This window comes from Leucoraja erinacea, chromosome 2 (assembly GCF_028641065.1).
Source record: "Leucoraja erinacea ecotype New England chromosome 2, Leri_hhj_1, whole genome shotgun sequence".
Classification (NCBI taxonomy): domain Eukaryota; kingdom Metazoa; phylum Chordata; class Chondrichthyes; order Rajiformes; family Rajidae; genus Leucoraja; species Leucoraja erinaceus.
In genome coordinates this window covers 26071039-26087232 of record NC_073378.1, presented here as the reverse complement: position 1 = coordinate 26087232, position 16194 = coordinate 26071039, and the positions used below count along the sequence as shown (strand labels likewise).

At 48.2% G+C, this 16194-nt stretch overlaps 1 protein-coding gene across 1 annotated transcript in view; it reads left to right on the top strand.

The window, feature by feature from the left end:
• retreg1 (reticulophagy regulator 1) overlaps positions 1 to 15953 on the top strand; it is a 98172-nt gene extending 82219 nt beyond the window's left edge. Inside the window, exons 6-9 of the mRNA XM_055653564.1 lie at positions 7217 to 7354; positions 8703 to 8776; positions 10861 to 10987; positions 15296 to 15953. Coding sequence (XP_055509539.1) covers positions 7217 to 7354; positions 8703 to 8776; positions 10861 to 10987; positions 15296 to 15816 — 860 coding nt within the window. The 3' untranslated portion in view covers positions 15817 to 15953. The remainder of the gene's footprint in view (positions 1 to 7216; positions 7355 to 8702; positions 8777 to 10860; positions 10988 to 15295) is intronic.
• Positions 15954 to 16194: the final 241 nt, after the last annotated feature.

Here is a 16194-nt window from a genome sequence, read left to right as displayed (position 1 = left end):
TCCTCGAGCTTCACAATAGACAATAGGTGCAGGAGTAGGCCATTAGGCCCTTCGAGCCAGCACCGCCATTCAATGTGATCATGGCTGATCATCCCCAATCAGTACCCCGTTCCTGCCTTCTCCCCATATCCCCTGACTCCGCTATTTTTAAGAGCTCTATCTAACTCTCTCTTGAAAGCATCCACGGAACCTGCCTCCACTGCCCTCTGAGGCAGAGAATTCCACAGACTCACCACTCTCTGTGAGAAAAAGTGTTTCCTCGTCTCTGTTCTAAATGGCTTACTCCTTATTCTTAAAACTGTGGCCCCTGGTTCTCGACTTCCCCCAACACCGGGAACATGTTTCCTGCCTCTCGCGTGTCCAAGCCCTAAACAATCTTTACGATTCACGACTCTGCAATTGTCTTTCATCATCCTCTTTGTCGCAAACATGGAGGGCACGGTATAAGCGTAGTGAAGCGCAATAGAGTCATTGAGTCGTACAGCATGGAAACAGGCCCTTCGGTCCAACTGGCCCATGCCCGCTAAGGTGCCCCATCTAAACTAGCCCCATTTGCCCACGTTTGGCCCAGCTCCCTCTGAACCATTTCTATCCATGTGTCTCTACCTGTCCAAATGTTTAGTTTAGTCTGGAGATTGGACAGTGTGGAGACTTTCCCTTCGGCCCATCTAGCCCGTGCCGATCAGTGATCCCCGTACACCAGCACTATCCTACACACTAGGGACACTGTACCATTTACAATTGCTGTACAGCGCGGACTCAGTACCTGTCACCGTGCTGTGTCTCTAAAGTCTAAAGTCTAAAGCCGAGTCAAGTCTAAAGATCACCCCTCGGCCTCCTGCGCTCCAAGGAACAAAAGCCCTCGTCTGCCCAACCTCTTCCTATATAGCTCGGGCCCCTCAGACTAATTAGTCTTTAGAGTGTAGACATCCAGCGTGGAAACAGGCCCTTCGGCCCCACTGTGTCCGAGCCGACCAGCAATCATCCCGCACACTAACATTATCCGACAAACTACAATTTTTTTTTACCAAAGCCAACTTAACTTACAAAAACCTGTACGTCTTTGGAGTGTGGGAGGAAACCGGAGCACCCGGAGAAAACCCACTCAGGTCATGGGGAGAACGTAGAAACTCCGTACAGACAGCACCCGTAGTGAGGATTGAACCCGGGTCTCTGGCGCTGAGAGGCAGCAACTCTACCCACTGTACCACCGTGCCACCCACTGGGCTTTCCACTGTACTGTGTATCTTATTTTGGTTGCAGCATTTTAAACATTCTTCAGTTTCAGTTTAGTTTATTGTCACGTGTACCGAGGTACAGTGAAAAGCTTTTGTTGCATGCTAACCAGTCAGCGGAAAGACAACACACGATTACAATCGAACATCACAATCGAATTAAAATGTACTCACAGTGTACAGATACATGATCAAGGAATAACGTTTAGTGCAAGGTAAAGCCAATAAAGTCCGATCAAAGATAGTCCGAGGGTCACCAACGAGGTCGATAGTAAGTCTTGTGGAAGTAAATGCTAGTTGTGTACCTTTTGCTGCCATAGAAAAGTGACTTTCCAATACTGATGTAAATAAGATTGTCAAATGTACACAAATTCACCGTGTCAGTCTGTGACTCCGACCCACAGTTAATGCCGATGGAAAACATTCTGATTTTATTTTCCTAACCCGCTCTATTTCTGTTTGTTCAATGGCACCAACATCAGCAGGAGATTTCTATAAGTCCATTACCTGTTACAAGATGTATAAGAAGGAACTGCAGATGCTGGAATTTCGTAGGTAGACAAAAATGCAGGAGAAACTCAGCGGGTGAGGCAGCATCTATGGAGCGAAGGACGTTTCGGGTTGAGACCCTTCTTCACACTGATGTGGGGGTGGGGGGGCGGGAAGAAGAAAGGAAGAGGCGGAGACAGTGGGCTGTGGGAGAGCTGGGAAGGGGAGGGGAAGGAGGGAGAAAGCAGGGACTACCTGAAATTGGAGAAGTCTATGTTCACACCGCTGGGGTGTAAACTACCCAAGCGAAATCTGAGGTGCTGCTCCTTCAATTTACAGTGGGCCTCGCTCTGGCCATGGAGGAGGGCCAGGACAGAAAGGTCAGATTCAGAATGGGAGGGCTGAGCCACCGGGAGATCAGGATGGTTTTGCAAACCGAGTGGAGGTACAAGACGGCATTTTCATCCTGCAGGCGTTCACATAATGGACATGCTTTTCTTCTTTGTCACAGTGACAACCATTCGATCGCTCCGCGAAACAGGCGGCTAATGTGTAGCATGTGTAGCACGGGACTGCAGATGCTGGGTTTATACTGAATATAGGCGCAAAACGCTGGAGTCACTCAGCGGGATCGGCAGCACGCAATACGATACAATACGATAGAACTTTATTTATGCCAGGAGGGAAATTGGTCTGCCCAGAGTCATAACGTACATAGATACATAGATACATAGAAAATAGGTGCAGGAGTAGAGGCCATTCGGCCCTTCGAGCCAGCACCGCCATTCAATATGATCATGGGTGATCATCCAACTCAGTATCCCGTACCTGCCTTCTCTCCATACCCCCTGATCCCCTTGGCCACAAGGGCCACATCTACCTCCCTCTTAAATATAGCCAATGAACTGGCCTCAACTACCCTCTGTGGCAGAGAGTACCAGAGATTCACCACTCTGTGTGAAAAATGTTTTTCTCATCTCGGTCTTAAAAGATTTCCCCCTTATCCTTAAGCTGTGACCCCTTGTCCTGGACTTCCCCAACATCGGGAACAATCTTCCTGCATCTAGCCTGTCCAACCCCTTAAGAATTTTGTAAGTTTCTATAAGATCCCCCCTCAATCTCCTAAATTCTAGAGAGTATAAACCAAGTGAGTACAGCAGGGGGCTGAGCACGCAGCCTTGAGGTGCTCCCGTGCCGACTGTGGTCTGTGGATGAGGAATTCGAGTACGAGCCGAGTCTATCCAGTCTTTCTTCATATGAAAGTCCTGACATCCCAGGAATCAATCTGGTGAACCTTCTCTGCACTCCCTCTATGGCAATAATGTCCTTCCTCAGATTTGGAGACCAAAACTGTACGCAATACTCCAGGTGTGGTCTCACCAAGACCCTGTACAACTGCAGTAGAACCTCCCTGCTCCTATACTCAAATCCTTTTACTATGAATGCTAACATACCATTCGCTTTCTTCACGGCCTGCTGCATCTGCATGCCTACTTTCAATGACTGGTGTACCATGACACCCAGGTCTCGCTGCATCTCCCCCTATCCTAATCGGCCACCATTTAGATAATAGTCTGCTTTCCTGTTTTTGCCACCAAAGTGGATAACCTCACATTTATCCACATTATACTGCATCTACCATGCATTTGCCCACTCACCCAGCCTATCCAAGTCACCTTGCAGTCACCTAGCATCCTCCTCACAGCTAACACTGCCCCCCAGCTTCGTGTCATCCGCAAACTTGGTGATGTTGCATTCAATTCTCTCGTCCAAATCATTAATATATATTGTAAATAGCTGGGGTCCCAGCACTGAGCCTTGCGGTACCCCACTAATCACTGCCTGCCATTGTGAAAAGGACCCATGAAACATGAAATTAAAGTGACGAGTGGAAAGGCCAGGATTGGGGATGTGCAAAGATTGGAGGGGCGGGGGGGGGAGTTAGTCTACCCCACGGCAGAAAGGGGAGGAGTTGTTTAGTTTGGTGGCCACATGGAAGAAAGATCTGTTGTGGCATTCTGTACAGCATCTGGAGAGAAGGAATGGGCGACATTTGGGGTCGAGACCCTTCTTCAGACTGAAAGTCGGGAGAGAGAGAGACAGAGATATGGAAGGGTAAGGTGTGAAAGGGACAGATCAAAGCAGATGATGATCAAAGAAATGTAGAATGGTACATTGTTAGCTAAGGGGATGATGGCAAAGAGCCTTACAAACAAAATTGATCAGGTTTGATAAATTCCAAGTGTATTGTCCTCCCGTTTCTCCGACACAATTTTTAAACATTCTAACAGACGGTGGCGCAGCGTAGAGTGGCTGCCTCACAGCGCCAGAGAACCGGGTTCCATCCTGACTACGGGTGATGTCTGTACAGAGTTTGTACGTTCTCCCTGTGACTACGGGTTTTCTCCGGGTGCTTCGGTTTCCTCCCGCATCCCAAAGATGTGCAGGTTTGTAGGATAATTGGCTTCGGTAAAAAATGGTAAATCGTCCCTAGTGTGTGTAGGATAGTGCTAGTGTACGGGGTGATCGCTGGTTGGCGCGGACGAGGTAGGCCGAAGGACCTGTTCCCGTACTCAATCTCTAAAGACTAATTCAAAAATACCCCAAAAATATATTTTACTTTAAAAAATGTATTTCTAAAACCTGGCCTGAGAAAATGGTGGGCTAATTTAGTTTGGTGGAATGCATGTTAGTAGAAACAGCAGAGATGCTGCCTGACCCGCTGAGTTACTCCAGCACTCAGTGAAACGTCACCTATCCATGTTCTCCACAGATGCTGCCTGACCCGCTGAGTTACTCCAGCACTCTGTGTCTTTCCTATTTCAGATTAGTGATGAGAGCAACATTGAAACTCCTCTTAAACTGCCACCTTGTGGCATAACCAGGCATTGCCAGATGTAAGTGAGACAAATTAGTTGCCTGGCACGGCCGTTAGAAATATAACATAGCAGTCCACATCATGCGTGTTGGCACATATAAGGAGATCAAATTTATACCTGCACTCTGCATTGAAATGTATTTACCATTCCATTGTTATGAGAAATGTCATACCTTGATCCCAATCTTAAACCCCGACCTTAGTTTTTAGATTTATTGCCTGATTAATTAGATCTGCTGCATCCCAATTTTTTTAATTTATTTTCAAAATGTAAGTGATTAAAATATGCGCAAAAATAAATATGCTGTTCATGTTCATAAGTAATAGGAGCAGCGTTTGGCCATTCGGCCGATCAAGTCTACTCCGTCATTCAATCATGGCTGATCTATCTCCTGCCTTCTCCCCGTAACCCCTGACAGCCGTACTAATCGAGAATCTGTCCGTCTCCGCCTTAAAAGTACCCATTGATGAGGCCTCCACAGCTCCTATCAACACTGCAGTCAAATCTATTCTCAGTCACGTCTAGAATTGACAGTAAATGTAGAATATTGACGTTCCACAGGCTACGATAATAAAAATAACCGATTTATTTATTTATGTATTTAATTCTTTATTTCGAACAGAATAAAAGAATAAAAAGCAAGTGTGAAACAGCATACAAAAAACAAAAACTAGAATATTTATAGTGTCATAAACAATATTTATAAATAAATGAAATCATATGCGTCCAAAAAGAAGCAGGAAGCCAAAGCTTATTAATTCCCACCTCTTATTCAACTACATAATTATCTTAGACAAATTTAGCAGCTATAAACACCTATTTCCATATTTCTGAAGAAGGATCTCGACCCGAAACGTCGCCTATTTCCTTCGCTCCATAGATGCTACCGCACCCGCTGAGTTTCTCCAACATTTATGTCGACCTACCATTTTCCAGCATTTGCAGTTCCTTCTTGAACCTATTTCCATATGTACAACAAATTATTTACATTTATACGCTAATCAAATATTTGCAAAGCCATACAAAAAAAGAGAGGAAAAAAATAAAAGAAAAAGCCCTCAGATACTATACAGTATCTCTTAGTCATATATACAACCCATCACCCTATAATTACACTTCCCAATACAATCAGTATGACGAATATCCCACTCACAATCACCTATCCTCATCCCAATATCCTTTTAAAAAAGTGTTTTTTGTTCATCTTTTTAAACTGAATTATGTTTGTGCTAAGTTTTATCTCCTGTTCCAATTGTCGCTTGAAATTATTCTAATTGTTTAAAGAGTCAGCTGCACACTACAGACACAGGACCTCCAAACCACCATGTAATGTGTGCGGTTTTGGTCTCCAGATTTGAGGAAGGACATTATTGCTATTGAGGGAGTGCAACCAAGATTCGCAAAGTTAATTCCCCAGGATGGCAGGACTGTCATATGTTGATAGAACGGAGAGGCTGGGCTTGTACACTCTGGAGTTTAGAAGGATGAGAGGGTATCTCATTGAAACATATAAGATTGTTAAGGGTTTGGACAAGCTAGAGGCAGGAAACATGTTCCCGATGTTGGGGGAGTCCAGAACCAGGGGCCACAGTTTAAGAATAAGGGTTAAGCCATTTAGAACGGAGACGAGGAAACACTTTTTCACCCAGAGAGTGGTGAGTCTGTGGAATTCTCTGCCTGAGAAGGCAGTGGAGGCCGGTTCTCTGGATGCTTTCAAGATAGTTAGATAGGGCTCTTAAAGATAGCGGAGTCAGGGGATATGGGGAGAAGGCAGGAACGGGGTACTGATTATGGATGATCAGCCATGATGATAATGAATGGAGGTGCTTGCTCGAAGGGCCGAATGGCCTACTCCTGCACCTATTGTCCATTGTGTTTTGTCCATGCCGACCAAATTTAGATTAGTTTAGTTTATCATCACATGTACTGAGGGACAGTGAAAAGCTTTTGTTACTTGCTATCCAGTCAGTGGAAACACTATACATGATTACAGTAGAGCCATCCACAGTGTACAGCACAGTTGGCATACTAGGCTCGTCCAATTTCTTTGCATTTGGTCCATATCCCTCCAAACCCTTCCTATCCATATATCTGTCCATAGACACAGAGTGCTGGAGTAACTCAGCGGTTCAGGCAGCATCTGTGGAGAACGTGGATAGGTGACGTTTCACAGAGTGCTGGGGTAACTCAGCGGGTCAGGCAGCATCTGTGGAGAACGTGGATAGGTGACGTTTCACAGAGTACTGGAGTAACTCAGCGGGTCTGGAATGATGCTCAGGACTACCAATGTTTCTACCACCGCTGACCCTCATCACCTCCTGGGAGTACCGACCAGAGATGCTGCCTGACCCGCAGAGTTACTCCAGCACTTTTTCTATTATCGGTATAAACCACCATCTGCAGTTCCTTCCTACGTATATATCTGGCCAAATGTTTTGTAAAGTCTTAATTGTACCCACTTCTCTAATTTCCTCTGGCAGCCCATTCCAGGCACGGACATTTTCTATCTTCACCCCCTCCATTCTGTCATGCTGCCCTTTTTTACTCCTCCAGTTGCTAAACGGCAGCGAAGCTTGATCCTCAGTAACGTTATTGTCCTGCTTGATTTTGCAGTGCTGTGTTTCCTGCTGTGGCCTTTAGTAACCTCGTACGACCTGTGGCATCGTTTTTGTACCAAGGCTGAACCAGTTCTGCAGCGACTGGATTTTGGCCTGAGGGACCTTGTACAACATTTGCAAAGAAGGATAAAAAGTAAGAACATTTAGGCGATTTCAAGACAAACATGAGTGTGAGAAATGATCCAAATCAGACCATGATGACCAATTATACTGTGGAGTCTTATTAAATTATTGATACTTATTGTCTCGCCAATGCATACTAGACTTTAGTTTTCATGAGTCATAGGAACAAAATTAGGCCATTCGGCCCATCAAGTCTACTCCGCCATTCAATCGTGGCTGATCTATCTCTCCCTCTCAACCCCATTCTCCTGCCTTCTCCTCATAACCCCTGACACCCGTACTAATCAAGAATCAATCAATCTCTGCCTTAAAAATATCCATTGATTTGGCCTCCACAGGCGTCTGTGGCAATGCATGACTTAATTGGCAATCTAGAAGTCCACCACCGATTTTCTGGCAACTGATGAGAGCCTTTAATCTAACATTAATAAAACATGAGATCACGTTTGAAATCCCCTTCCCGGAAGTCCCCCCAAAAATGTGACGCCCTGGCCATGCAATGCGGCCGATCTCGACCTCACCGGGACTTCCGTGGCCGATCGGGGGGGGGGGGGGGGGGGGGGGTGTAATTTGCCCCCGGCGGGCGGCCAGGGCTCTGGAACTCGGGCCCGGCCGGAGCCAGCAGATCTGTTCCCGTGTGTGGCGGCACGGTGGCGCAGCGGTAGAGTTGCTACCTTACAGCGGCAGGCAGTTTAGTTTTATTGTCACGTGTACCGAGGTACGGTGAAAAGCTTTAGATAGTGGATAGGTGGTTGGCGCGGGCCGAAGGGCCTGTTTCCATGCTGTGCCTCCAAACTAAAACTAAATAAACTGAACAGAGCCGACTTTGCGGGCCGGTATCTCGGCCCCTAGGCGGAACATTCCGGTACCGGAGGCCGTGACCTCTGTTGCTCCGGCAACACGGATATTCCGGCAAGGCTCTGGAACCGAGGGTGCCGGAAAACCGTTGGTGGGCCCATATCTAAATCGATTCTTTCATAATCTCAGAACGTGGCAAAATACAACACAGCTAATGCGTGCCTTTGAGTTGTCGCTGCCATAATGTAGAAAAATCAATTCATATGTGGCAGCTTACACTGATAGGCCAATACGTCACAGGAACAGGGCCTTCGGCCCACAATGTCTGTACTGAACCTGAAACCAAGTTAATCGCTTCTCCCCTGCCCATAAATGATCATTTTCAACCCATTCCTTGTATATCCATGTGCCTATCCAAATGTATCTGTGAGAGTAAACCATTTATTCTACAACGTGCACTTTACAGCTTTTGTTATATTCGTCTTGGTTATGAAAACAAAAGAAGGTAATTTCTCTAACCGACCCGTCGTCATCTATCTGTGTGTCGTTTTGCGTTTCAGTGAAGCAGGAGAGATTGGCTGAGAGGAAATCAGAAGACGAGAGTGAAGCAGACACGTCAGCTCTCTGTCCCAAGGTTAGGCCGGGTCCTCCACACCTCCGGTCACAGTGCCTGCAACACTGCCGGCAAGCCCAGCCGCCCAGCGGTACAGCCGCCCCAAAGCGGTAGATCATAAAGGATATGAGCAGAATTAGGCCATTCAGCCCATCCAGTCTACTCCACCATCCAATCACGGCTGATCTATCTCTCTCTCCGAACCCCATTCACCTGCTTTCTCCCCAGAACCCCTGACACCCGTACTAATCAAGAATCTATCTATCTCTGCCTTAAATATATCCGCTGACTTGTGGCCTCCACAGCCGTCTGTGGCAAAGAATTCCACAGATTTACCGCCCTCTGACTAAAGAAATTCCTCCTCATCAGTTTCATAAAATCTAGGTAAACAACATCTACTGACTCGCCTTTGTCTGTCCATAGACCCGGGTTTGATCCTAACCACGGGCGCTGTCTGTACGGAGTTTGTATGTTCTCCCCGTGACCGCGTGGGTTTTCTCTGGGTGTTCCGGTTTCCTCCCACACACTCCAAAAAGGTGTGGGTTTGCAGGTTAATGGCCTTCCGTAAATCATCCCTAGCTTGCGGGCTAGCGCTAGTATACGGGCGATGGATGATTGGCGTGGACATGGTTGGGCCAAAGGGCCCTGTTTGTTTCCGTGCCGTGGGGGGGGGGGGTTGAGTGGCAGATGGGTGGACCAAGGCCAGAGGTGAACAGGACACAAACGGGTGTGAGAGGAGAAGAGAAGACGCGTAAAGAGTGAGGAATGGGGTTGGGAGGGAGAGAGAGATAGATCAGCTGTGATTGGAATGGTGGAGTGGACGTGATGGGCACCGCAAACCTATGAACATGATGCCAAACCAATCTCATCTGCCGGCACGTGATCCATGTCCCTCCATTCCCTGCGTATCCATGTGCCGATCCAAAAGCCTCTTAAACACCACTACCGTAACGGCCTCCACCACCACCACTGGCAACGGGTTCTAGACCCTCACCACTCTTGCCCCACACATCTCCATTATAGACAATAGACAATAGGTGCAGGAGTAGGCCATTCGGCCCTTCGAGCCAGCACCGCCATTCAATGTGATCATGGCTGATCATCCACAATCAGTACCCCGTTCCTGCCTTCTCCCCATATCCCCTGACTCCGCTATTTTTAAGAGCCCTATCTAGCTCTCTCTTGAAAGCATCCAGAGAACAGGCCTCCACCGCCCTCTGAGGCAGAGAATTCCACAGACTCGCCACTCTCTGTGAGAAAAAGTGTTTCCTCGTCTCCGTTATAAATGGCTTACTCCTTATTCTTAAACTGTGGCCCCTGGTTCTGGACTCCCCCAACATCGGGAACATGTTTCCTGCCTCTAGCGTGTCCAAACCCTTAACAATCTTATACATTTCAATGAGATCCCCTCTCATCCGAGTGTACAAGCCCAGCTGCTCCAGTCTCTCAGCATATGACAGTCCAGCCATCCCGGGAATTAACCTTGTAATCTTTTCTCCTCTCACATTGTAGCAATGCCCTACAGAGTTAAACATGATACAACTTACACCCCACAATAAAATGTATGTTTAACCCGAGATACATTAGACTTTAATGACACAGCGCTGAAACATGGCCCTTCGGCCCACCGAGTCCACGCCGACCATCGACCAACCCCGTACGCTGCCACTGTCCTACACGCAATTTACATTTTTTATGGAAGTCAATCAATGAACTTAAAAACCTGCACGTCCACGGAGTGTGGGAGGTAACTGGAGATCCAGGAGAAAACCCACGCAGGGCACGGGGAGAACGTACAAACAGCACCCATAATCAGGATCGAACCCGGGTCCCCCGCCCTGTAAAGCAGCAACTCTACCGCCGTGCCTCTGTGCCACACCACTTCCACCCTGGGGACTAAAGTTTCTGCCTGTCTACACCTTTCTGTGCCTCTCATAAGTTAATATACTTCCACCTAGCATCTGCCTGTGGTCCACTGTTGGTATTCTGTTTCATAGTTTCCGTTCTATAACCTTGATTAACATTTCTTAGCTGCATGCTTATTCATTCTTCATTGTTTTGTGTTTTTTTGGATGCTTGACGGCCTTCCTGTTTGTTTCTTGCAGATAAGTAGCTCGGGAGCTGGTAAAGAGCTATCCATTTCAGACACGGAGCTATCTGAAACGTCTTGGACAGAGAATGGAACCTTTAACTTATCTGGAGGCCACACTCCCCAGACAGATGCTTCCGATGGTATGGTTCATTTGTGCTACCGTTGAAGATAACGGGCAGAATGTTGCACATAAAGTTATTTACAATAAATTAACACAACTATTAGAGTCATAGAGTGATGTAACGTGGAAACAGGCCCTTCTGCCAAACTTGCACGCACCGGCCAACAATGTCCCAGCTACACTAGTCCCACTTGCCTGCGCTTGATCCATAACCCTCCAAACCTGCCCTATACATGTACTTGTCCAATTGTTTCTTAAACAATGGGATAGTCCCACCCTCAACTACCTCCTCTGGCAGCCTGTTCCGTACACCCACCACCCTCTGTGTGAAAAAGTTACCCCTCAGATTCACCTTGAACCTATGTCCTCTGGTCCTCGATTCCCCTACTCCGGGTAAAAGATTCTGTGCATCTACCCGATCTATTCCTCTCATGATTTTGTACACCTCTATAAGATCACCCTCTCATCCTCCTGCACTCCATGAAATAGAGACCCAGCCTGCTCAACCTCTCTCTCTATAGCTGAATGAACCATAAGACATAGGTGTGTTAGAAGGAACTGCAGATGCTGGTTTCCACCGACGACAGACACAAAATTAATCGAAACATAGAAAATAGGTGCAGGAGGAGGCAATTCGGCCCTTTGAGCCAGCACCGCCATTCATTGTGATCATGGCTGATCATCCCCAATCAATAACCCGTGCCTGCCTTCTCCCCATATCCCTTGATTCCACCAGCCCCTAGAGCTCTATCTAACTCTCTCTTAAATCCATCCAGTGATTTGGCCTCCACTGCCCTCTGATAGAGAATTCCATAAATTCACAACTATCTGGGTGAAAACGTTTTTTCTCACCTCAGTCTTAAATGACCTCCCCTTTATTCTAAGACTGTGGCCCCTGGTTCTGGACTTGCCCAACATTGGGAACATTTTTCCTGCGTCTAGCTTGTCCAGTCCTTTTATAATTTTATATGTTTCTATAAGATCTCCCCTCATCCTTCTAAACTCCAGTGAATACAGGCCTAGTATTTTCTGGAGTAACTCAGCCAGTCAGGACCCTTCTTCAGACTGAAAGTAGAGATGGGGGAAGAGGTAAGGTGAGAAAATGCCGGGATAAATCAGGGCCGGCCACAGATGACCTCAGGAAGGGTGGAGTCCACAATGGTCCATTGTTGGCTGGGGAAGGTTTGATAACGGCAGGGATGCAAGGATGCGACCAGTGGAACTGGTGGACTGACTAGGGTGGGGGAGAGAGGGGAGGGGAGGAAAAATGCAGGAGTTACTTGAAACGAGAGAAATCAACGCACAAATCAGCTGCCCACGCGAAATATGCGATGCTGTTTCTCCAATTTGCATTTGGCTTCACTCAGACAATGGAGGAGGCCGAGGACAGAAAGGTCAGTGTAGAATTGGAAGGGTGTGTTTAAAGTGTTTGGCAACCGGGAGATTGCGTATGCCAAGGTGGACTGAGCGTAGGTTTCCAGCGAAACGATCGCTTGGGCTCCCCGGTATATAGGAGTCCACACCGGTAGCGCCAGATACAGTAGATGAGGTTGGAGTAGGTGCAAGTGAATTAGGCCATTCGGCCCATCGTGTCGGCTGCACCATCCGATCACGGCTGATCTATCTTTCCCTCTCAACCCCATTCTTCTGCCTTCTCCCCATAATCTTTGACGGCCTTCCTTAATCATTAATGATTGCGGAGAACAACTTGTACCATATAATCATAACGTAAATTGCCTTCGGAGATTTATATTGGGCGGCACGGTGACCCAGCAGATAAAACTCACAGCACCAGGGACCCTGGTTCGATTCTGACCTTGGGTGCTGTCTGTGTGTGGAATTGAGACTTTCTCCCCGTGACTGCGGTGGGTCTGCAGTGTTCTAGTATTCTCCCACACAAGGCATTGGAGCAAAATTGGATCGTTCGGCCCATCAAGTCTACTCTGTCATTCATTCATGGCTGATCTAATTTTCCCTCTCAACCCCATTCTCCTGCCTTCTCCTCATAACCCCCGACACCCGCACTAATCAGGAATGCTGTACATTCCAAAGAGGTGTGGGTTTGTAGGTGAATTGGCCTCTATAAATCGCCCCTCATGTGTACTAAGTGGATGGGAAAGTGGAAAAACATAGAACTAGTGTGAACGGGTGATCGCTGGTCAGCGTGGACTCAGTGGGCTGAAGAGCTTGTTTCTGTACTCTTTTTATCTCTAAAACTAAAACAATATTTTTGTTCTAGGAAGCATCAGCTGAAATTTGATTTTGTTGAAATTTTATATTTTTCATGCAGAAAGCATTTCATGTTTAGAATGCAGAACGCTCTTTAAAATATACTAGACCAAGTGCAGACCCGTTGGGTCTGTTCCCCAAACGTGTGGTTGTGGGGAGGGGGGGGCAGCATGCGGCGTCACACACACTAACTACCCCACCCCCCGCCCCCCGCACACAAGCTAATTACCCCCTTGATATTATATTAATATTATTAATTTGCTCCTTTTACCCCATAACGCCCTATCTACTGACGCATAGCCCCCAACTCACAGGCGCTTCTAGAGAGGAGGGGCGGGGGTAGAGAGTGAGGGCAGAAAGAGAAGGGGCAGAGACAGAGAGAGAGAGAGGGGCAAGAGACAGAGGGAGAGGGAGGGGTGGGGGGGAGGAGGAGAGGGAGGGTGGGAAGGGAGGGGGAAGAGGGGGGGGGAGTGAGAGGGGTGGGGCGAGAGAGAGGGGGGGGGAGAGGGAGGGGCATGGAGGGGGGGAAGAGAGGGAGAGGGCGAACCTGAACTCGGTGAACGGGCGGCTCGGACGGGGCCTACTGCGAACGGGCAGCGAGCATCAGCAGCTCTTGGCTCGGGCTGCATGGAGAGCCTCGGCAGCACGCGTGACGGGAGACGTGAAGGGGTGAGAGCAGGGAGGGGTGAGAGAGGGGTATGGATATATCCCAGGGTACTTAAGGAAGTGGCTTTAGAAATCGTGGATGCATTGGTGATAATTTTCCAATGTTCTATAGATTCAGGATCAGTTCCTGTGGATTGGAGGGTAGCTAATGTTATCCCACCTTTTAAGAAAGGCAGGAGAGAGAAAACAGGGAATTATAGACCAGTTAGCCTGACATCGGTGGTGGGGAAGATGCTGGAGTTAATCATAAATGATGAAATAGCGGCACATTAGGATAGCAGTAACAGGATCGGTCCGAGTCAACATGGATTTATGAAGGGGAAATCATGCTTGACTAATCTTCTGGAATTTTTTGAAGATGTAACTAGGAAAATGGACAAGGGAAGGCCAGTGGATGTAGTGTACCTGGACTTTCAGAAAGCATTTGATAAGGTCCCACATAGGAGATGGTAAAGTGGGCAAAATTAGGGCACATGGAATTGGGGGTAGAGTGCTGACATGGATAGAAAATTGGTTGGCAGACAGGAAACAAAGAGTAGGGATTAACAGGACCCTTTCAGAATGGCAGGCAGTGACTAGTGGGGTACCGCAAGGCTCGGTGCTGGGGCCGCAGCTATTTACAATATACATCAATAGAAACATAGAAAATAGGTGTCGGAGTAGGCCATTTGGCCCTTCATCCAACTCAGTATCCTGTACCAATGATTGAGATGAAGGGATTCAAAGTAACATTAGCAAATTTGCAGATGACACAAAGCTGGGTGGCAGTGTGAACTGAGAAGGATGCTATGAGAGTGCTGGGTGACTTGGACAGGTTGGGGGAGTGGGCAAATGCATGGCAGATGCAGTTTAATGTGGATAAATGTGAGGTTATCTACTTTGGTAGCAAAAACAGAAAGGAAGATTATTATCTAAATGGCGACAAGTTGGGAAAAGGGGAAGTACAACGGGATCTGGGGGTCCTTGTTCATCAGTCAATGAAAGTTAGCATGCAGGTGCAGCAGGCAGTGAAGAAAGCAAATGGCATGTTGACCTTCATAACAAGGGGAGTTAAGTAAAGGAGCAAATAGGTCCTTCTGCAGTTGTACAGAGCCCTAGTGAGACCACACCTATAGTATTGTGTGCAGTTTTGGCCTCCGAATTTGAGGAAGGACATTCTTGCTATTGAGGGAGTGCAGCGTCGGTTTACAAGGTTAATTCCCGGGGTGGCGGGACTGTCATATGCTGAGAATGGAGCTCTCATCATAGATGCTCCCTCACCCGCTGAGTTTCGCCAACATTTTTGTCCACCTTCGATTTTTCCAGCATCTGCAGTTCCTTCTTAAACACTTTATTTCAAGGTCGTTTTATTCCTCTTCAGACAAGTTTGTGTAACGGCATGATAAGAGTGCTGCATTAATTGTAATTCTCTCGTTTTAATCGTTTGATTCAGACTTGGACCGTCCGAGCGACCACGAAGAGGCGTTTGCCAGAGATCTCCCGGAGTTCCCTTCGATAGATAACAAGGGGACGATGGACGATGACGACGACTCCAGCATCGGCATCCCCACCCCCCCGTTCCCCACCCTGGAGACGGGTTTGTGTCAGGAAGACCTGGGGTCGGTGGTGGCCGGCCTGGCCCTCAACCTGTCGAGCGAGCAAAGCCTGGCCCTGATCAGCACCATGGCGAGCGGAGCCATCGCCGCGGCCGTCACCTCCGCCATGACCGGCCCGCCGCGGGCCGCCCACACCGGTCCCTCCTGCTCCTCCTCGCCGCCGCCACCGCCGACCACCCCCAGCGAAGACACCGACACCGAAGACGCCGACGACTTTGAGCTGTTGGACGAGTCCGAGCTGGAGCAGATCGAGAGCGAGCTGGGGCTGGGGCTGGAGCAGGGCCAGGCGGACAGGCACCAAGCCGGCAACGACGGCAAGCCGGGATTTCTCTCGAACCTACTGGGAGGAGGCCACTGAGCCCACCCCCCCCCTCCCCGCTGCTGCTGGGCTGGATAACAAATATGCAGACCATATTTCAAACAATCGCAAGCTCACAAGCTTATTCACTGCAGTTGTTTCCCCACTCTCTGCCCCCCTTCCCCCTTCCCTCCCTCCTCTCCCTCCCTCTCCCCCTCCCTCCCTCCCCCCCCCTCTCTCTCTCTCTCCCTCTCTCCCCTTTCCCCCCCCCCCCTCCCTCCCCCCTCTCCTCTCTCTCTCCTTCTCTCCTCTCCTCTCTCCCTCTCTCTCTCCCTCCTCTCCTCCCTCTCTCCCCCCCCCCCCCTCCAAACACAAAGAGCCAAACCTCACAAATAAGATCTTGTGAATATGGAACTAAACGCAGCAAAAAAAAAGACA